Below are 23,461 nucleotides of genomic sequence, written 5' to 3' on the forward strand. Positions count from 1 at the left end.
AAAAAAAGAGAAATTCAATACTAAGAGACAAATGGACCATGTTACATGATGGATTTGATAGATTCCAATAAAGTTCACTCAAGTGTCCTCCATCACTTCAGCAAGTGCAGCTGCATGCACAGAGTGACACAAGATTAACAAAGACATTAAAATATCATGGCTGTGGAAAAGCATTAATCACTTCTTCAGGACCACATCTCATTCTCTTTAGTATCACTTAACAAAGAGCAGCAATTTTTTTTTGTGTCACAATTGAAACTAGAAAAAGAAAAACTGAGAATGAAAAGTCCTGGGATTTGAGAAGGAGATGAAACAAAGGACTTTTTCAATTTGGGTCAATAATGCAGTGGCACATTCAGGTGAAACAGCATGTCTAAATTTGGATTCCCTGAATGATAAAAATGACCTTTTTGAAATCTACCCAAAATTTGGAGTTGTCAAATTGCATCATGTAGAATTCAATATGTAAAAGACAATTTATGTGAGATGTGAAAAAAAAAAAACCAAAACCACAAAGATCCCATAATGTGGTTCTGAATTCAGGATTCCTGTATTCCTGTTTTTCTGACGCGCCATTCACTGACACCAACTTCTGAATGTACCCCAGCATCTATCCAATTTAAAATGATAGAAGTTAAAAAGCCGTAAGGACACATTAAACACTGGTGTTTGTTCTGAAGGTAGGATTACTCATGCTTAATGTTTCCACATTCATCAACCATAAATAATAAACTATTTGCAATTTTTATAGTATGTTATGTTTTCAAGGTTACACTGTTGAATTTTTGAAAAGCCCAAGTATGGGAGCCTTCAAAGAGGCACAGGTATTATGCAATTTGCTTGCATCAGACAGACTGCTTCAAAAATTTAAATCATAATTTGCTTTCTTGCTCCTGAAGAACAGGGGAAATGTTCTGTATTCTTCCTTTATGCTTTTTTGCTTACTTGTATCACATCTTGGTCCCACAAAACCGTACGGGCAGGTGCAGAGATTTCTAGCCAAGCACGTGCCTCCATTTTGACAGGGTGGTTTACAATGTGCTGCAAATATAGAATGACGTTATTCAAGAAATTACCTCTAAAAAGATGCATGGATTGGTTATGCTTTAGAAAAAGGGAGATGTTAATAACTGACAGTGAGCAAAAACTGGAAATAAAATAAAAATGCAATGCCTTTTGAGAGAATAAGGAACAAGAAGAACTTCACTCCAACAGAGTACACAGAGTCTCAACAGTGGTGGTCACCCTGAGGAAAAGAAATCTGAGACAATTTCCAGACAGGACTTCCCATTCTTTGGGAGTGTTTAGCTTAGAGGCATCTTCATTCACTGATGAACTCTTCTACTTACTGTGCAAGCTAAATTTAGGAATACCCAATCACAAGCAACATTTAGAGTATATATCAAAGAAGTAGGGTATATACCAACATGTTACTTAAAGGAATTCTGTTAAAGTAAAAGCAAACCAAACACACCACTTTGCTGTCAGAATGAACAGTCATGGAAATTATTTACAGCATCCTTTAGGTATTTATGGATTCAAAAGCAAAAAATATTCTATTTACCTTCCTCACAAGTGGAGCCACTGTATCCTGGCAGGCATTCACAGACATTGGGCTTAATGCACTTCCCATGGTTTTTGCAATCAGGTCTGCATAGAGCTGTGCAAAAAATCAACAGTGATCTTCAAATCATTAACTTGTGGATATGAGTTACCACAGGCTAAATCAAAATGCCATACTCACCGGCCTGACAGTTATAACCAGAATAGCCAGGCTTGCATTTGCAAATATTGGGAGCCACGCACTCCATATTTTTGCCACATGTTTGTCTACATCTTGCTGAAAGACAACGAAGAAAACAAAGAACAGAATAAGCAAAATGAAAGTGGCATTTCAGCACAACTGAAACATTATCTAATATAATAAATAGATCACACAGAACCCATTAGGTCCCTGCTTGTAAGTGGGGAGCCTGAGACACATCAGAAAAATATTTTTCAGTGTATCTGTTCAAATAGAAGCCTGTAGGCTACGCCAATATTAATAATGAAAATGAGAAAATTCAATACTATGCATTTCACTGATCACACAGTAACTATGTAGTTCCAAGTTACAAAGATGTCACAAGTCTTTGCTGCCAAGCATTTAGTGCAGTTATTGGTAATACCTCTGCAAGTGAAGCCATCTCCATAATAACCATAAGGGCAGCGACCGCACTTGACACTTCCATCCTGACTTGGCTCACAAGGTACACCAGGAAAGCAGGGCAAATCAGCACAGGTTACTGCTTTAGGAATCACTGTTTCACTCAGTTCTTCAGGAAGCATTTTTGGTGGGACGGTGACTTCAGCAAGGACAAAAGGGAAAGGACTTGCTTTATACTTGGCTAATAGGTGCTGAACTCTCTGAGTATTTCCACCTTTGAATAGTTTGCTTGGCAAAGAAAGCCCTTTGCTTATATTTGTTCTGCTGCTAGAAGTCTTCCTGCTGGTCTCAAAATAGCTGTAGGCCTCAACTTCTGCCCTTGTTTTCTTCTCAGGTGATACAGCATGGCTGCTTGAAGATGCAGTCATCCCAGCACGTACTGAAGAACTCTCTTCCATGTTAGCAAGGTGACCACTGATGGTGCTGAGAGCATGAGCAATGTTTCCAGTAACAGCATATTGTAGAGAAGCACTTCTCTGAGAATTAAGTGACTTCCAAGCAGTGATTGTTTTTACTGTGGAGGCTGGTGGAGTGCTGCTACTGACCACTTTTGTAGAAATAAATGTCTCAGGGACATCTGTAGAACTGGGAATATAGCTTGAAATGCTTAAAACCTTCTCAAAGGATGACTGTTGAAAACCTATAGCATGTTAGAAAGAAAGGGGGGGAAAAAGCATGGGACTATTACGAGACTCTCTTTTCATTCTGAGGTGGTTAGTGTCTTCTGAACAGAAAAATGTACAGCCTGTTCATTCTGTGCTTCAGGAAGTCTCTCCATGTGCTACATCAGAATATATGTATGCAGCAGAACCTAACTGCTAACTAAGAAGATCAAAATATTCTGGCTACGTCCTTTCCCACTCTCACCATGGCCTTTTTATGGCTGGAAGATAAGGAGAAAGGACCATATATATGAGGCAGAGAGCAGAGATTTTCCCATACTGGGTCAATAAACAGCGTTACTGTCAGGGCAAATTACCAGGCCCATATACTGCTACCAATTAGACAACTGAAACAGAGTTTAAAGAAAAGATACTGTTTATGACTTATGGGTGTATTTAAGTGCTAGTAATAAGACTAGTCTAGAAGCAGATATTTAATCACAAGTATGTACATGCTTATACTTACTGATGCACCATATACAGTATTTTAGGCAAATAATCTATCACCTTGTAGCAAAAGTATTATCATGTTTAACTCTCCAAACTTCTTTCTCAACTTTCTTAAAGTTTCTGCATAGATTTTATTAGTGGGATCTTTCACGTGTTTTATAAACAACAGACTGACTCAGCCTCCTCTTTGAAGGAGGACAAAGTGAATGAAAAGTTCTTCATATTCAGCCCAGGAAAAACGGATGTTCTGGTGGGCTGCAGAAAGGAGTAAGGCACTGTAATCCCAGGATGGCATAATGCATTGTATGGGCTTTTAGCATGGCATGACAGAGCAGGAATGACGTGGGAGATTATTCAACTTAACTTTAGATCTGTCTCTAACCCCATTTGGAACAGTACTAGAAAACAGCCTACAGAAGGTTATGCTTTCCTGACTCTTACTACGGACTGCTATGTCTCCTACTGTAGAAAAGCAAACCATTTTGCAGCCGATGAAGAATTATCCTAGCACAGGCAGTGGAGTGAGAGAGCTTTCTTCCTCCCACACTAGCAATTCAGAGATAAAGGGAAAAGACACGTGAGAATTTCCTGCAAACTACGCCCCAGCAGGCACAGAGATGGAAAAAACCAGCAACAGCATTTACGGAGTCTGGGAATTAAGAACATTCACTTGCCATATCCTTCACCTTTCCTTTGAGTTAAAGTAGGAAAATGGCATTCAACATAATGCCATAAACTTTTGCTTATCTCATAAAACAGATGTCCCTATCCCCATGCTACCTATTTTATGTCGGTGATTAGTCACAAAAACAAAAGGCAAAAGTAAGAATGTCATATATCACACTGTCAATAAAAGGACTTGACTGACCTAAGGGATTTGTTGGTATTGACATTTCAGTCTCATTTTTCAGATGAGAATACAACCACAGTAAGGAATTAAATCGAGCCAAACTGAAAAATTAAAGTGAATAACATAAAACTGACTAGAACCTTTATTTGCCAGCTATATTCTTATCAGTATGTGAATCAGAAATTCCATTTTCTTCATGAAAAAATCACCTTTATTCCCTTCAATTTCTCCTGTGGAATCCTTTCTTTCGATGTTAATGTCTTCACTTTCTAAAAACAAAGGATTTGAAGTCACATTAGTAGATACTTTTGTTTCAACTGCAAATAAATTACAGAGTTAGAGTTTTAGTACATAAGAATAATTCAAAATTCAGAAAGCAGACGAAGAGTAAAAACTGTTTCTTAAAAGTTTTCAACAGACTATTTTAAAAACACAAGTTATTCAGTAATTGCATTGTAAACAAATATTTGGGCATCTTATTTCTTTCAAAAGTCCCTTGATTTGGGTAAATAATTCTATATTAAGCAATTTAATAGGAAAACATTTAATCAATAATTGCTCATATTATAAAAATAATGCAGAAAAAAACCCCACTTCATTGTATTCTCCTTTTATATAAAAAATTGGGGTATTTCGTATCTACTTTTCCTAGTCACCTGAAAATGTGTTTTACAACTATGTGATCCAGTGCAGTCTGATGTCATCAGCTGAGATTCTGTCCCACCCATCAACAGTCAGAGACAGAGTCCTGTTTTGCTGACTGCTGAAAAGAGTTCTAAGTTACTGTTTAGAAACAGGAAGCATAACCAAAGATATTTTATCTGACTGACAATAAGATAATAGCATTCTTCTGAAAAACAAATAATTTTACCGTAACATGACTTCCCATCTCCTTGCAGATTATTTGGGCATGGACCACAATAGTAAGAACCAAAAGTATTGAAGCAAAACACTCCAGGGTAGCAAGGACTGGATACACATTCATCTACATCATCTTGACAATTTTTACCTGCATTGAAATACATATTTTTTTTTAATAATACAGTGTCACTAGAGTTTGACAGTGTGTTTATAAAATACAAAAATCAAATGTATACAGGTGCTGAAATACAAAAAGGGCATCTATCAAGTGCAATGAATTATTTCAGTACATCTAATAAGTACAGCTAACTAGGTTTGCTATTCACATTTTTTCATCTTATGTTAAGTATCTTGTTTATTGTGGAATATGGAGAAAATGGGCTGTGGGAACTGCATGTTTGTCTGCAGGCATAGGAGGAATCACACTGTAAAATGACTCATCACTCCTATGTGTCACCATGCTGCTTAGTTTACCTCTGTGGAGGAAAACAATGAAAATTTGCTCTCATAATATAAACAACCATTGTATTCAGGCAAGAAAAATCTTGAAATGTATCATATAACATTATCACAAGACCATAAAATTTCTCCATACTCTAGCAGTAAGCTATTTACAGTTTAAAAAATAAAAAGAAAAAAAAAATAAAACCAAACCTGTAGACATAAAACTAGGAACTCTTATTTATCACTAAATGTGATAAATATGTGTAAATAAAGTAACAATTTACCTTGAAGTTCAGGTGGACATTCACAGTAATAGCTGTTTATTCCATCCACACATCTGCCAATACCACACGGGTTAAGTTTACAGTCATCAGTATTCACTTGACAGAGATCACCTTCAAATCCAGCCACACACACACAAAGATATCTTCCACTTCCAGGTGGGAAATTAATGTTTGTCACACACGAGCCATTATTTAGGCAATCACATGATCTTACACTGACCTACAAGACATGTCCAATAAGAGTTTTCTTTTTTTTTTAAATGAACTAGCAATTAATTTTGTAATTAGATATCTTAAACTTCTTACTAGTATGTATCATTTTACTGTAATATTAATTACCTCTATTTCTACCTTAGTCGTCGCATTGCAGTCATCTGTCAAAGAAAATGTTAATTTATGGGGATTCATTGACACAGCTTTCCACAAAAGGAGACCTGATGGGGAAAGACTGGCACCTCCTGGACCAGACTCCAATGTGAAATGAATAGCAGAGCCCTCTGGATCTGAAGCCAAAAACTGATATACAAAATCTTCTCCATAAAAGGTCTGTAGAGAACCCTGAAGAGTTCCAAGCACTGGAGGCTGGTTGTCTGTAACAAAGGAGATATTTTCTCTTTTAAGCTAAAGTTGCAACACACTTCTAAAAATTAAAAAGGAGCGTATCTTTCTATTTAGGAACTCACACGTAATTATTTCTTTTAAATTCTAACGTCATTTGAATGCCACAGGAAAGTACATTATAACTGTAACAATATAACCAAGAAATTACTTACACTACACAAGAGCTTGTAAAAATGCATTGCATCTATACATAGAACTCAGAATTTATTGAATTTAAACACTGTATTTTAACAATACAGAGACAGATTGCAGACGAAAGTACAGGAAGCAATAAAACTCAGAGATGATTGGTGTTTCCTTAAGAAATGCATAGACATTGTTAAGCAATACTTGGGAATAGGCTGCAGTGACCATCTGGGGAAAACTGAGCATGAGGTGATGGAATAAGCCATTCACTCACTGTTCCTTGGAAGGACTTTGGCCACACAACTTACTAGTAAGTCTCAATCTATTTAGATGCTTGCACTGTTGAGCTCTAACCTATTTGGCAGGAGTAACCAGATTTCTAGAGACACCAGTTGAAAACAAACAAACAAAACCTGTGCAACAGGGCAAGTTTTGTGAAAGAGAGAAGTAGAAGCCCTGAGGAAAGTGTAGGTTTTGAAGCTGGGGCACAGGAAGGTGATTGAGATTGCTAAGTTTTGGGTTACAGTGAAGTGACCACTCCAAGCAGGAACCCACCCACGGCTGCAGAAGCCATGAAGGGAGAAGAAGCTATAATCAGTGTCTCAGCAGGTAGATTCTGACACCCTGTTCCTAATGTCATCCACTCTGGAGAAGAGGTTGTGCTCCTTGGTTTTGGGGAACGGCCTCTGGTTTACATTCTTCTCCCACTTCTGACTTTGGCAATATTGAATTCTAGTCCATGGCTGTAAAATGGAAATTTCTTGACTCCCTGACTGCTGGATGAGTTTAACTGCATCCATTTCATTCAGGTTTCATTCTTTTGGAATAGGTATAGCTACCTTGGCTTTCAGTACAAGTTTGAACTAGGAGAAGATTCAGCAACACAGGCACCAGAAGTCTCACTTGCACAGGACCCATCCCAAGCCACGCAGCGTCTTGCCAGCACATTCACCCATGAAAACATTAATGGAATGCTTGTATTTGAGAGGTTATGGACTTAGGTTGATGGAGCAGGCTGGATGGCTACCAGTAAAGCCCCAAGAGACATCCCATTTGGTGAAGGAACCAAAGACCAAGATCTGAGCCAAAAGAGCTACAACTTCCAGGCTAGAACTTTGTACTATGGGGAAAGAAAATGAAGAATCTAGACTTGAGTCTTCTTGTCATAGTCTGTTTTCTAACTAGACTGAAGTATAACAACCTTGGATATACTTTCAAGTATTTGTTTAGGCCATGTATCTATGCCCTTGATGTGGGTTATGTCCAAATATTAAGGGGCTTATAAAATATGATATGCCATTTAGTTCAGTTTGTGTTCTCCTCTTGTTTGGTATCAGAGTCATTTATTGGAAAATACCTTTTATTCCTAAACGTTGAAGACCAAAATTTGTGGATGTAGCTGTGCCAAGTATCAAAAGACTTCGAAGTGCCAATTAGGCCGAGAGTTCTTAATTTTTAACAGTTATTTGTAGTGACTACTGGGAGGGTAGGGCAAGGAAAAAGGAAAAAAAAAGCCTGACTTTTACATGTATGGTCTGGAAAACAAAATATAGTTTTCAGAAATTAGGAGAAATTTCAGATGAAAACCAAGATCAAATTACAAGATAAAGTAGTGGGTACTAAGCTTTAAATGAAACGCTTAACCAGTTTAACTTAAAACTTCACTATTTCCACAAATTTAAAACTTTGGTAAATTTTCAACTTCTTGCTATTAAAAGAACTTACTTTCAACAACTGACCAAGTTAACTTTGATATGTCAGGTCTGCAGAGTAAGCAAGGGCTGGTTGGATTTGTGTCACCTTCACCGTAACAGAGTCCATCTATGTTGCATGTTTTCTCCTTTTAGAGAAATGACAATGTGATTCATTAATTTTTGGTTATCAAACAGTAAATCTGGATGAATTTGTAAAGTGTCGAATAAAATCTAACATATTCTACACTTAATGACTAAGCTAGTTTTTAAATCTAAACAAGTGACAGCATGTTTGGTTTTATTTACTAATCATCTGAAGTGCTTCTAGTTTGATTTTTTAATTCAAAATTGCCTCATCCCAGCTTGTCTTTCTGTGCTTATCATTTCTGTGCATCGCAAATCCCTGTTGGAAGCAAGAACAGGGTACGTTCTCCCAAATTTTCTATATTTTTTTTTCTGCTGAAAAGATAAGTATTTTCATAGTAAACAGAGAGAGTAATGAAATACATACCTTTAATGTACATAACCCAGATTCCTCCAGTTCACATGTCTGACAGGCTCCATCATATAATATCATTGTTTTAGAGTTGCTATAAATGAAGCCATCATTAGAGATCTGCAAGATATACAGTAAAAGTGGATTAACCTAATTTTCCCATAAATGTGTCCAATGTAATTTGAAATGCTCTTGGGTAACTACCTGGCTTTTAACTTCTACTCTTGAAGAACGGTATCTCTGTAGGTTCTATGTGGTATCCACCAGTCCCCTTGCAGGAGAACACTCTCAAATGGCACTCAATACTTAAGATTAAGTAATGAAACTGAGACTCCAAGTTTAGTGATCAGAGTTCCACCTTTAGTACCATTGAAAAAAAGGATAGTATCTATGTAATATATTTTCATCTTAATAGGAATACCTGTAAGTGAATATTTGAAATTTCTGCAAGTACCTTTATTTGCCACCTGGCAATGGGTTTATCATCAACCAGATCCATGACATCAGACTGCTGGTCATCATTTGGCAACTGGCAGTCGACAGTTCTGGCATTTTGGAAGGCAGCTGGCATAGTCAGAGGTTCTCCAGGAATCCATTGGCTATCACTATACTAAATGTTAAGACAGAAAATCTGTTTTTCAATGGAATACATCCTGAAAATATTTTTATCAGAGAAAAAGAACTATGTATTGCATAGTGTTTGAATAAGTGTAATGTCTCTCGACTAGAATGTAGGGGGAAATATTAAATGACATTATTTGCACACAGATTACTACCTAAGCCTGCCACTGTAGAAGAAAAGGCAGAGAAATCTTTCCTGCCGCATGGCTCTTTGGCACTGCATTGCCAATGACAAACAGTTCTTCCAGCTGGAGAGTAACATGAAGGTTAAGCAGTGGGTAATCCTCTAACAGCACTGATCTGATGTATAAGTGCCTCTGTCCCTCTCCACCTCTGCTCCCATGAGAGGACAGAACAGATGAGTTGTTGGCAGGGCTCAGGTATCATTCTGGGTGCTGGGGGAATACTGGCCATTAGCCATTAAGCCCTTGCACAAGACAAGAGATTACACCACTAACCCTGTAGACTTTTCTTCTAAACTGCAGCGAGGACAAGCCATTCAAGGATCTATCCTGAGAGTTCAAGGCAGCAGAATAGAGATGATAATACTATTTGACTGAAGTATTGACGTGGAAGCAGGGGTAAGCATACTGAAAATAAAGTTAGATGGAAGCAAGAATCTAGACAAACTCAGAATCAAGTGAACAGCAAGATCAAAATAATTTTGAGCTTGACTAGGTTTTATTGAACTGGTACATTTTTTCAGTTACTGGAGCCAATCAAGACATTTATTCTATTCCAATTCTGACACGAGGAGTTATCTGCTGATAAGGCCTTCCATTTTTTTTCTTAAATAGAAAAATAATAGAAAAATAAAAACTTTTGCTGAAAAGACATATGAGCTACATTTGTTCCAATCAGACATTTTGTTTTTCTTCATCCCATACTCAGTTAAAGAATTCACAGCAAGAGTGAGTAAAAGTGAAACAGCTAAATATTTCTAAATATGTCATTTTGAGTGCATTTAGTACCATAACCTTTGAAATGTGATGCAGTTTGTTTCTCCAGAAACCTTTTATTATTAGCTGAAGGCAACTTCAAATCATTTTTTTCAGAAACATATTAACCTTTCAAAAACTAATTAAAAATTCTTCAGATCTGCTAGCATTCTATCTTGTTCGGTTCATAGAAAAACTTACTTCTGCAGTTCAATATAAATAAGAAAGAACTAGAACTGTATTTTTGATTTGGAGAGGTTAAACATACTCTCATCCTTCAAAAAACTCTTAGTAAATGCTGGTTCTGTACAATCATAGGTTTCCTGGCCATGTCTTACCCAAACCTCTATCAAGAGATAGGCAGTAGTCCTGCATCTGTGAGGTACTTCAATACAGAATTATCTGAATCACCTCTTTTAGCATCATGCATAAGACCCACATCCTTCCTAACATGGTAGGACAGCCCATGGACAACGGATTTGATTTAACCTTTCAAAAGTGAAAATATGAAAAATATGAAATTCACTCTAAATTCTGCTAAAATGCCTCTTTTATGAAATTTTGATCATTTAAATTTAATCTCAAAATATATGGAATTCTATACTGTTGCAAGTCCATTAACATTTGTGTAAACTCACTATTTCTCCAGCCTGAAAATCAAACAAACAAAACTAAACAAACAAAAAAATCCAAACATCCTTTCTTTTGTATTTTAAAGGGAAAAATTCTCAGCTTCCTCCTCAACTGCAGATAACAGTAGTAGTGTTTATTTTCTTACCTGGCTCTTGTCAGTGAGAAGATCATAAATAAAAGTGATTAAATAGAAAGTTTTTGTATTTAGGAGCCAAATACACCACCACAAGGAATGTTATATCAGAATATTTTGCCATGAGTTAAAACTGAGACATCTCAAACTGTGATAAGTGAACTCCCAATAATTGTCTCACTGTGAGCTTGGTCTAAAAGTCTTTTAACCTAATGGAGTGTAAACTTACCCTTGACTTTATCATTTCAAACCAACTTGCAGATGAGTGGATACATGCTGATTTTAAGGAAAATCTATAGCCACCATTGCTTAATCTGTCAAAATAATTTTAGCATCTACTGGAAGTAGCTAAAGAAAACTTTTTTCGTCTCAAGAAAATTTTCCCACTGAATGGTTCTCCTTTTGACATCTCCCCCACCACCATCACATCAACGAAACACAATTTTACTTTGAAGCTTTTCTAATTCTCATGTCTAAAATGACATAAAAACTTGTAATTGCCAATTTTTATTCCAGGTTAACACTTGTAAGCTGCTTGTAAATTTGCCTTGAGCAAATTCTAGGTGTGAGTAACAACAGTCTCTCCATACAGATTCCTCTTAGCTTACAGTGCAACATTTTTAATCTCCTGTTCAAACCTGGGGTACAGAGCTGACATATATCATTAAATAGCCATGGTATTCTACCCCAGGGAAATGGACAACACATCAAAAATGCCTTTCTCTTTTCATAAGAGATTTATTATGTTTATAAAAGGGGTATTTCAAGCATTAGATTTGAGACAGAAATCCAGTAATGTCTTTAACCTTACTGTTCTTTGTCAAAGAAGTGGTACTTCAATTCCTCTCCATAAGCACTTAAAAAACCCAACGACAACGTACTGGTTGTTACTAATAGGGCTGCCCTTGCCCTCTTCTGATGGATAGCTGCCATATGTTCTTATCTCCTTCCCAGCTGCTGAACATTCCCATTATGTTTTGTATTTCTCTTATCATGGAGGAAATGGCAATCTTGCAAAGACTGGAGTGTCTGCTGCAAATTCTGAGTGACTTTGCTTTTAGCTTCTACTAAAGCATTGGGTCGTATCCACATAAATGAATACTACATGTTAGATATTTTTTCCCTCACTCTCTGAGAAGTTAAAAATGTAATTGTTACTATTCAGCGAGACCTACCTGTAATTTGATAATTTCACATTTCAGATTCAATGACTCCCTGAAGCCATGTCCAAAAACTCTCACCGATGTGCAGTCATACTGTCGAATATCGCACAGCCCAGCATTCTCCAGCTCTGTAATTTCTGGAGCCTCGTCTTTGAAGTAGAGATTACACAAAGAATGTCAGTACACTAACTCATTCATATGCATTTATATTAAGCAATATGTTAGCTTCTCTATCCCACTAAGAAAAATATGTAAACAACAAAATCTGTAGCCAGCTGAAGAAAGGCATAAACAGAAACATTTATTATTGTTAAAATGAATCTTAACTTTAAAGCTAGGCTTTCTGTCCTCTCCTGGAACTTGAATATTATGAAGCAGAGAAAATATTCATCTGATAACAAACACTTGTGAATATGTGTTCTGCTTTCTCACCTATGGTTCTTTACATCACACTTGCAGAATAAAATCTAAATTCAACCCAGGCCCTAGAAATAGGAACTGGAAAGGGATATTACACAATAATGTATAATCGGAATTTTTGTTTAAAGACTAAACAAAAATATCTCAGGTAGAAGTTCTTTCAGAAAATAAACTGAAAAATATTGGAGCACTCAAAAATAGTTTTTTATGAAGCAAAGCCAGTTTATTTCATTTCAAGAGGAATCAAATATTTCACTATTATCTTAACTCTTTCTGCATTTGTTTTTAAACAGATCAGTAAAACAAAAACACTATTGCAAACCAAAATATTAACAGTTTTTGTCTTGAAAGAGTTTAGAGTTATCTAATACTTAATATTTTGCCAGTGTACTTCCTTAACTGCATTTTTAGTTACTGTCTTATTTACTGGAAAAAACCCACCAATCGCTCAGCTTTATTTGCTATACCTCTTTTTTTCTTCACCATAAATTCTGCTTCCACCACATCTAACAGTTAGCTTACAGAGATGTAACATCAGCAAGGAGAAAAACATCTCACTTACAGTTAATAAACAGAATCACATACACTACAAAAAAAAATAGGGAATGGATGGATATGGCAGGTCTTCCCTGAAGAAAATAGTGTGTGGAAAAATTGCTAATCTTTTGGGGCAATACTCTGGACTGCAAACTCACTAAGTGCTAAATTTTTAAAATCTGACATACCAGAAACTGAGCACACGTTTTGTCCTTGGTGAACAAGAAGGCTGAATAGAAAACAATTACAGCTGTATTAAATTGGGACTAAATTGCCAGATAACGAATAAGACCCCTGTAGGGGGTATGTGGCACATACATCGAGAACATTATTTAAGTAAATCTCATTTTTTCCCTCACTTACCAGACAGTATACTGCAGTCATATGAGCTGTAGCCTTCAAAACACGCACAGCCCCATTCTGTACATTCTCCATTATCACTGCAGAGACTGGGACACTTTAATGCATTAAGCAGGCTCTCAACCGACTCTTGAAGCTCCTGGTGGTTGTAATTTATTTCTTCTAGAAGTCTCTTCTCACATTCGTTCTCTAGAAGAGCTAAAGAAGCTTCTGTCCAACTGAGGTCATCTTTCAGCAGCAAATCTTTAACACACATACTGATCGCATCCTCTATTCGCCGGCCAAGAAGGCTACCACAAGATCTTCCTATACTGGAATTAGCTATTGCCTGCTGGCATAGCAATAAAGTGCTAGACTCGGTGAGGCCAGAAGGTGTGGGCCAAGAAGGAAGAAACTTTTGGTCTGTGTTAGTGGCATGGTCCTCAGGGAAAAAATAGCTGTAGCCCTCTAAGTCTGTTTGGCTAAGACTTTGGAATAGAAATACAGGATGGTAGCCATAATAACTTTGGCGCTTCCCCCTACTTCCAACAGATTGATTTTTGCGAAGATTTTTACTGTAATGGTGAGAACTTCTTCTAATGCCTGAGGTTGAAGTTTCTTCTCTTTCTACACCAGTACTTCCCACTGAGGTTACAGGGACATGTGTGTTTACTAGTGATGTTTTGTGAAGTTTGGTTTGATTATCTTCCCTCTGCAGAAGTATAGATGAATCCACTTCATGTGCAGATGAGCGTTTCTTTAAGCCTCTGACAAGTTCAACAGGACCAAGATACTCAGCAGTGACATCCAGTCCTGGTATCAGAGAAAGAAATCTACCATTTTCACTTTCTTTACAAGACAGAGGAAGTTCTGACTGAGAACTCTCTAGTTTATTCACTGATCGATATAATTCAGCATCTTCAAGTGTGCAGTCACAGAAGACTATTTTTCTAGAAGATGTTAAAGAAGCAGGTATCTTGTCAAACAAGCTATCTCCTGGAGAAATTCTAGAGAAGAAAGGAAAAGATTAAACTGTATCTGAACTATTTTAATTGTTTTAGTAAAGCATAAATAGTTGTTTTGATTTTTGTTGTTTCATACTTCTACAGCTTAGATCACAGAATCTGCAGCATACAGCTATATTTACAGACCAGTTAAATCACAAAACCAGGAGAGTAACTTATACTAGAAGAATTGAGAAGAGTGGATATTTTCTGTATAACTTTGTTCAAAACCTACTCAAAGTAATCTTACATCCCACTACTTAAATACTAATTTGGCACTTCAGTTTCAATTTTCTCCGAAATTAATTATGAAATGTAACAATGACATTATAACATTAACTTTAAAAGTTAGGAAGACTTTTATTTTTATTATTTTGACAAGTTTTTAAGAGTGTGAAGGAAAGGTTGAACCAAAAATGGTGACATTTCATTGAAATAGAAGTATTTTGTTACCTCCATTTCTCAATAAAAGAAAAAGGATCATCAGCATGGTTTGGGATCTCCACCCCACTTGCAGTGTGATAGTCATTCTCTGCACTTCCATCAAAGGTGCCACAGAGTCCCATTGTATGTCTGTAATCTGAACTGGGTGCCCTAAGTGTTATGCTCATTCCCCATTCACTCACATCAGCACGAACGAAAGCTCCAGAAGAAAACAAAACCTAAAAAAATATTGATATCATAATGAGAGACATGACTTTTATTTTACCTAATAAAATCAGGTACATTTGATGGTAAAGTACAATTGAAAAACACCAGGCATACAAAGACATCCCATTAAATTCTGGCTCTAACTATTCCAGATCAGACAAATTTAATTATTTCTTCTTGTTGTGATGCTCTAGAAAAAACTTTATACATCTCAACCTTAGGAAGCAGCTAGATGGTGTGCTATAGGTCAGTAAAATTCATCTATTGTTAGTAGGTATACTGGGGACAGTCAGTGACTGCAAAACCATGAAAAATCGAAGACCAACTGGGCTGCTCACTTTCCAGATGCTAGCATATGGAAAGAGATAATTCTGGTAATATGAATAGACTCTTTGGCAGCAACTTTCTCAACTTTCTTTTTGTCAGCTACATAATTCCCTGTGTTAGTAGCTTAATATAGAGTAACACGCCAAGTTTAAATGCTGCTTCTACTATTAACTTGCTACACAAATCTGAAGAAGATACTTAATTTCTCTGTTTCCTCCATATCCCTACCTCTAAAAAGGGAGGAATTTAACTTCTGTATTGCCTAATGATGTCTTAATATTTAATATCTGAAGTCTTCAGATGAAGTGCTCCAGATAAAAGCTAAATATTTAAAATATTCTTATACCAACAGCCGAACCCAAGTTGAAAAGGCGTATCTGTTTTCATGGCTTGCCTTCCAGACCAACAGAGTGATTAAAGAGCAGTTGAGAGTTTCATTTTTATATTCTGCTTCATTTAAAGTTCAGTGGATTCCTATAGCAATTCTATCTACAAAAAGATACAGGAAACTCTAAAAGCAAACATGAACGTTTTATCTGAGGGCCACATCCTCAAGAGAAACCAATGTACACTTCTAATTCTGTGGATGTCATTTGGCATACTTAATTATCTGCATGCACAGCCTTCCTATGTGACACTGACATGAACAAAACAGAGCACACAGAGACCCCATTTTGGAATATCAAGTCCGCTAAATAAGTGAATATTGAATCAGAAAACCACACCATTCACACAAGGGTTATATACTGTGATTGACAACACGGTTCCAGAAAGGTAGGCATTTTGACACATCCTTGGTTTGGAGGACAACATCCTTCACTTACAAGCAAAACACTGACCAAAGCACTATGACTGTAATATAAACACTATGCTATTGCTTTAATTGCAGAAAATAAGGCACGTTTTATTTCTGAAGTTGCTGTGAATTGATAAAAATAATTGTGTCCATAAGCAATCATTTACTACTTACTGTTACTTTTCTTCCTAGGTAGGATTCAGTGATTCTGACATTGCTTCCTGTTGTGTCTCTACTTATTACAGATAAGTGTGGCTGTGACTCACGTAGCTGACCACTGCACATGTCAAATGCAATTATATCACTTCCTTCTTTGGCAACAAAGCCACAGTTACAGGATGCTGGATAATGAAGACTTCCACAGTCCCACTGGCGAACATGAACTTCAAAATCTCGAGATGTACTCTTATAGAGAACAAATGTTCCTGTTTTAAAATTGTCATAGAGCCTGGAATCAAAAGAATAGTGTGCGATATCACTTTGGTTATAAAATAACTGTATCGCCACATGTCAGAAATTTTATCTTGAAACAGATTTCTAAAGTTTAGTGAACTTTGATATTACAACTCATTTTCCTGCATCAGAAAAACGAAACAGTACAGCCCACAAATCAATACACAACTTTGTTCTGAACAAACACCATCATATCTTCCTCTGTGCAGCTCTAAATCAGAAAAAAATAAACCTGTTCTACAGCAGCAAAAGAAGGAAGAAAGGAAGGATCACAAGAGGAGTATATGTAGACAATGGTTGTGAATAGAAACACAACCATAAAGCCACTGCTATTCTTTGATGGTTTTTTAAACTGTGCTTATGATAGGGAACCAGCGGGTGCTTCTCAACCTGTGTGTTTCCACAGCAATACACCTATGCAGCAAGAGCAGCAAGATGCTTAACTGTGTGTATGTTGGGATCAGGTGCTGAACACTGCATAAGTACCCTTAGAATGATTCAGAAACCCACACACTTTTTAAAAGGTCTGCTTTGTTAAGATGGAAATGAGGAGTGCTTATTCCCAAATATTTGAAAATTACTTAAGATGAAACACATAAATAGTGACTTCCTTTTTTTTTTTCCTTAGGGTTAGCCATCTGTTCCCTGAAGCAAGGTTTAAATAGCCGATTTAACGATTCAGCAGGGAGAAGGGGGAAAAAAAGCCCTCAAACTTCTGCTGCAAGTTTAACAGCCTCTTGGCTACAAATGGCATTTGACAGTTAATTGCAGAATGGTGATTTGCTTTGTGTATAACGGGCCAGTGGACAAACTGCAGATGGCTACCCTACTGGGAGTGCACAGGAGTACCCGTGAGTCAGTAAAGACAGTTCCTTTTCTATTTGTTTTTCCTGTTTGCAAAATAAAGTAGCAACAGTCTCTATCCCTAAAAAGAAAATTATTTCCACACAGCAAATCACTGCTTCCTAAGAAATTTTAATCACAATGCACTGATGGTCAAAATGCCCACTGAAGCTATAATTCCCACTGAAATTGGAACTGTAAGATCAGGATAACCCAAATAATGTTGTTATTATTATTAATGTTATTATTTATTATTATTACTAGTCACAGTAATCAGAGAAGTAATTACAACTTATCTTTTCTCTTCTGTCATCAAGTTTACAAGAAGATTGGGGTTGTGGGCTGAACATTCTTATTTGAAGGCAACATATTCTCTTCTCACCCTGCTCAGTTGAAGAAATGGGCTTCTGCCGAGCAGAAAATATAAAGGTCCCAGGTATGGAACCTGTATTTGTTTTGACACCTTCCATGAACTAGAAAGACAGAAGCATACCAAAAACATGCCAGCTGTAGCCAGGGAAGCTGTCTTCATTTAGAAAGAATGTCAGTGATGTGCAAGTGACAGCAGTGAATAAGTCGCTTTCAATACCATTAATGAACTCAGCACAGTGTTACACAGACAGTAGATAGCTTCTAGCAACTTGATCCTTACAAGGATTCAGATATTGACATCCAGAAAAAGGGAATCTATGCTGTAGATTGGAAACACCTTTGCATTAAAACAGTTTTGCCTAATCAATCATTTTATTATTTTCATATTTAATAACATTTCTATCTTTCACAGTCAACAGACCAGACAGCAATCACCCTTCTCTGGGCACACTCCTCTAAAAAGGAAAATAGCCCATTTGCTTCACTCTTTTGCCACAATCTCAAAATTCGCATTTAGAAATACAAATATTCCGAACATTATCATGGCCGGAAAGCTTTTATGAACTAAACCGCGTTTATTCTTATTGTCCAAGAAAGAATGTAAAATGCAGAGTGCAGTTTTGGAAAACTACAGCTAACTTGTATGACCAGCATAGATTTAAAATAAATAAATAAACAATTAAAGCAATCCACAAAAACACAGCCACAAAAAATCCCAACACACTTAAAATTAAGAACAGCAATCCAGTGATTACCTTCCATCAAATGTAATTATATGAGGGTCAGTAAACGAGTAGCAGTAGGCAGTGGGTAGATCCTTTACTGTAATCTTCAAAACAAAGAAGCATAGTAAGATATGTCAGATCAGGAAATAAACCGAATCAGGCACATTATTTATCTTATCATAGTAGTTTACATTCTAATAAACACATTATATTATACTTTTAACCAGTCTGAGTAATTATATCAACATTAAAATGTAAAAAAAATTAATTCAAATAAAACCACAGCATTTCAGTGAAAATAAAACAATGGAAAATAGACCACTTAGAAATCTTGGTGTGAGTCAGCAAGTCACAACTGAAATAGAAGCTTCATTTACATCAGCCACATTTCTGGCCAGTTTACAGAGTTTAACACGAAGATTTTCAACCTGTGTGCTTTCTGGAACATAGCCATTCCATAGGAAATTCTCACTGGATATAGGTTCGACTGCAATTCTGGTAATTCTGTCTCCATCCTTCATAAAGTCTGTCACAGCAGTGAAATAAATTACAGCTTGACTACAGATTCCATCATTGCAAGGTTTCCGGAGAAGATCCACATGACAAGAAGAAAGAGCCAAGTTTAAACCTAACTGCTCTTTACCTGTTTTAATGAAAACACATAATTAGTGAGTTTCCCTCTGAACAAGTCACATTTTGTATACTACAGTTAATATAGATACTAACTTATTTACAAGCATTTTCATAAATGAAAATAAGTATGCATTTTCCTTGGGTTTGGTCATGTGAAACCCCCTCTCTACATCTTCATACACAAATCCAAGAAAATGGTTTTGAATTTTTCAGTTGGATAGCCAAATGAAAATCATGAAAGTCTTGCTGATGTGATAAGAAAAAGGTTGTCTGCAGAGGTGAGGCTCCTCTTGGGGCTCACAGAACTTGTGCTTGAGAAAGTACTACAGAAAATTGTAACAAGAATAAAAAATGAGGACTTCACTACTGCATATACAACATTGGCAACACAACAAGTGTCAGTGAAATGAACTGAATTATAAACTTTGTAAATATTATGGTATTCTGTCTATTCAGCTTAAATATTACGGCTCCAATACCCATAGCTGCCAAAAACACCTGCTAACTTCAACAAGTAATGGACTATGGGCCTGTCCATCCGTACTTTCAGCAGCAGTACATAAAGCCTGTTAACTTTTTGTTTTAACATTTTAGAAAGTATTTTATAACTTTACAGCTTCTCCAAAGAGGCAGAGTGGTGGGAATATTTAGAAAAACACATTAAAAATACAAATGCAACAAAAATCAGGATAATACTTACCTTCATCAACAGTATTTAACATTAGTGAGATTTTGCAGTCACTTTCAGGCTGGCTAAACTCAGGACAAGGAATAGGAACGCTACTTTCTATTGCCAGTCTGTACTCCTTCCCGTCTTCTGAGATATCGTACGTTTCTGGATGTATCTGGCACAGAAGAAATTGTACATAAAATGCAAGCCTTGTGAGCAAACTACTGCACTGCTTACTAACCAGCTAGGAGTACAGGATAAAAAACAGAAGAGATGGAATGGCATAGTGCATGGCCTGCTTCACTTCATCAAGCTTATTTAGATGGTCTGAAGAGCAGTGACATACTGAGGAGAAGATAAGGACACAGCAGCAAGAGTCGTGAAGAGAAGGCAATACGGGGCAAGCATAAGGAAAGGGCAAGAGTAAACGTTAGCTAGAAAGATAAGGGATTAGCAAACCACATTAATACCACAAAAATGTATTCTCTGGGTAACTTCTGGAATCTAAATTACAGAGTTTTGTGTATTGTCCAGGGGGAAGTGAGGGGGAAGCTACCTACAGGCAGCAATGTCCAAGAAGAATCTGGAAGCACCATATTTGTCCTGGGATTCCTCTCCACAGACTTACAACACATCTCACTATAGATGCATGATCAAAAATGCAACTACAGATCAGTAATAATTGTAGAGGCCTACAACTGAGCATTGTACATTGGCTGAAATTCTGAACATATCCTCAGAGGAAAACAAAAATAATGCATTCACACTTTACAGTGTGCACTAAGGATTTGCACTTAAACAAGATAAATCTAGGCCTTGATCCTGCAGAAACGTAAGCTCAGGCTTAACTTTACGAATGGCAAATCCTTTAGTCAATAGGACTATTCCCAGTATGTAAGACACGGAGTATGTCTTTCGGCGACTGGGGTCCTGTTCTGGCCAGCAAATGAGTCCCTATAGCTATATCCACAGCAGGAATTAAAATCAGTTTGGACCTTGGTCTCTGACCAAGTAGTATGGCACAGCTCATCTTCTGGTCCCCCTCTCTAAGCCCAGACCATGTTGGCCTCACCTTTCCCTTACCCCCACAGCCAGCTGGCCCATGAGCCATGCCCTGGGACACCCCTTTGGCATAGGCCAAAATCATGCCAGAAAAGGCAGTAGCAGTTAGATACAATGGATAACAGTGTGCTAGAGCTCAGGTCTGAGATCTGGCCCTCCTAGTTTACAAATACAGTGTCAGAGTCGACTCTAACTGCTGGAGATCAGGGCTTTCACTATGTTTTTGTAACTTGTGTGAGCTGTTGATTCTGTCTTCCTCCACCTTGACTACATGGGGAGCATAGAAACAACTTGCTTTCTGACAAATTTAAGTCCATTACATAGAATCATAGAATGGTTAGGGTTGGAAGGGACAGCTAAGAACAGCTAAGAACATGCTCTATTAGTCCACAAGTAATACATTTTTAGTGCCTTCTAGACAAAGGATTGACTGCTGTAGCAATACTAAGAAAGATTCCTATGGCGACAAAGTAAAACATTATTTTCTTTCAAAATTACCTTAATGCCGGCAAAAAATTCCTTGCTCTCAACAGAAGAGCTTTGTATATCCGGCTTCTCCACAAAAAAAGCAGAACTGCTACAGTAGACCTGTGGGGCAAAACCAGCATAATTGAATACACTTTTGCTATGAAGTGGTCACGTGAAGATAAACTGCAGTCATCATGGGTCCATTTGATGGATTCACCGTGCTCAGTCTTCTGTTTGCACCAGAAGTTACCAATTGCCAGTGATGCTGCTTAAGAAAAACAGAAGCAGATCGAATGTCCTAGGATCTTTTCCTGGCATACCTCACCAGCGGTGTAGAGACTTCTTGAACTAAAGGCTGCATACAAGCCATCATGTTTAGAAGGCCTCTAAGCCTCTATGGAATTAATTAATCCCTTCCGGAGCGTTCCTGTGCCTCATGACTTCTTGTGGAAATACATTTGATACTTTATTATTTGATACTTTATTACTTCTTTTTGTCTGTTTCACATTTTTTGCCTTTTAATTTTGTTGAGTGTCTGTTACATCTTAGATTATGCAAAACAACCATCCCCTCCTCCTCCTCTTACTATACTTTTTTCCTGGTGTTATGGGCCTGGATAGTCTTTTTCAAGCTGAAAAATTTACTTGACTTCCTTCCACTGAACCAACTCCATGCTACTAGACACCGATTTCGCTTTGGCTTTGTATTTTTGTTTGTTTATTTTGCTGTATCCCTTTTGAGATGTGTTGACCACACATACAATATTTCAGATCATGAGAAAACCAAGGATTCACAGCAGCAGCTTATGACTGTGCCTTTTCTTTTGGCTGCCACTGAGCTAACACTGTCAGGCAACTATTCACAAAGTCCACAAAGGATTTTGGAGGATTAGCAATTGCTATTTCTGTCCATAAGCCAGCCAAACAGCCTGGCTTTGGCTTGAACATACACGCACAAACATACCAGCTACGTGCTTTTTTGTTTCTTACTGCGGCCAGGAAAAATTAACCTGTATTCTGGTATATACAGGCAGAAAGTTTATTGATTTTCCAATGCTTAAGCTTCTCAGAGCTACCACGGCAGCCTAGGTCTTGATTCTGCTACCACGGAAGGTAATGCTCTCCCACTGCTTTTGGTGGCAGAGATGAAACCATTTAAATTCAATCCTAGAGACAAAACCATCAAGTAGCAGCTTATTATTGATTTAGAGAAAACAAAACAAAAAAATATATATATATATCTAATGCATCAACAACACAGCTTCTCACAACCTCTGGCTCTTACAGCTTCTCACTTAGATGCAGTTGCATCCAAAAATCCTCTTAATTTACAATATCAAACAAAATCATAGTAGAAGGTGAAGAAGATGCAACTTGAATAAACATTTATCTCCTGGAGGCACACTATGCTGTACTGAGACACACAGTCTCAAAATCTTAACGACAGTGATAATTACTGATATATTCTGTGCTATTTCCACATTTATATGGGCACTGCTGGTGTAAACAACAACTAGAGGCAGCATGCTTCTGCCAAGAAAAATTACCCAACTAGGTGCTGGAACTCTGTCTCTAACAACTTTTAGTGTCTACTGAGCTGTATTTACAAAAATACAAACAGATTAGAATTACGGTTTAACATACTCTGTCTCCAAGTCTGACGTTTATCCCATCTAGTTCTAGAAGTGAGAATGTATGAACTGCTGCCTCATGTTTCAGTTCTTCTTTGATACCTTCAGGAGAAAGTCTTGACCAAGTTATAATGAATCTGACCGAGGTGTTTGCAAAAGGAACACCAAAGGTACATCTTAGGTAAACGTTGCCTTTGATCAACTCTGCTACAATTTCAGGAACAGCTGGTAGTGGTGGCGACACAGATGGAGACGATGAAGGAGACGATGAAGAAGACAGTTTACCTAGCCAAAGAAAAATGTGGTTTACGCTTTTTAGTCTATTTCTATAGTTTTTATCAGGATTGG

At 37.1% G+C, this 23,461-nt stretch overlaps 1 protein-coding gene across 1 annotated transcript in view; it reads right to left on the reverse strand.

Annotated features, from left to right (window-relative positions):
* Positions 1 to 23,461, reverse strand: part of VWDE (von Willebrand factor D and EGF domains) — a 40,243-nt gene that overhangs the window by 5,376 nt on the left and 11,406 nt on the right. Inside the window, exons 5-24 of the mRNA XM_086741764.1 lie at positions 23,127 to 23,398; positions 21,513 to 21,602; positions 19,983 to 20,127; positions 19,078 to 19,292; positions 18,680 to 18,753; positions 16,431 to 16,704; positions 14,936 to 15,144; positions 13,503 to 14,485; positions 12,195 to 12,331; positions 9,149 to 9,304; positions 8,710 to 8,814; positions 8,230 to 8,344; positions 6,097 to 6,347; positions 5,758 to 5,977; positions 5,040 to 5,177; positions 4,378 to 4,437; positions 2,169 to 2,846; positions 1,745 to 1,840; positions 1,565 to 1,660; positions 946 to 1,041 (exon numbers count right to left, since the gene is read on the reverse strand). Coding sequence (XP_086597890.1) covers positions 946 to 1,041; positions 1,565 to 1,660; positions 1,745 to 1,840; positions 2,169 to 2,846; positions 4,378 to 4,437; positions 5,040 to 5,177; positions 5,758 to 5,977; positions 6,097 to 6,347; positions 8,230 to 8,344; positions 8,710 to 8,814; positions 9,149 to 9,304; positions 12,195 to 12,331; positions 13,503 to 14,485; positions 14,936 to 15,144; positions 16,431 to 16,704; positions 18,680 to 18,753; positions 19,078 to 19,292; positions 19,983 to 20,127; positions 21,513 to 21,602; positions 23,127 to 23,398 — 4,410 coding nt within the window. The remainder of the gene's footprint in view (positions 1 to 945; positions 1,042 to 1,564; positions 1,661 to 1,744; positions 1,841 to 2,168; positions 2,847 to 4,377; positions 4,438 to 5,039; positions 5,178 to 5,757; positions 5,978 to 6,096; positions 6,348 to 8,229; positions 8,345 to 8,709; positions 8,815 to 9,148; positions 9,305 to 12,194; positions 12,332 to 13,502; positions 14,486 to 14,935; positions 15,145 to 16,430; positions 16,705 to 18,679; positions 18,754 to 19,077; positions 19,293 to 19,982; positions 20,128 to 21,512; positions 21,603 to 23,126; positions 23,399 to 23,461) is intronic.

This window comes from Chlamydotis macqueenii, chromosome 2 (assembly GCF_036417535.1).
Source record: "Chlamydotis macqueenii isolate bChlMac1 chromosome 2, bChlMac1.mat, whole genome shotgun sequence".
NCBI classification, from domain to species: Eukaryota; Metazoa; Chordata; class Aves; order Otidiformes; family Otididae; genus Chlamydotis; species Chlamydotis macqueenii.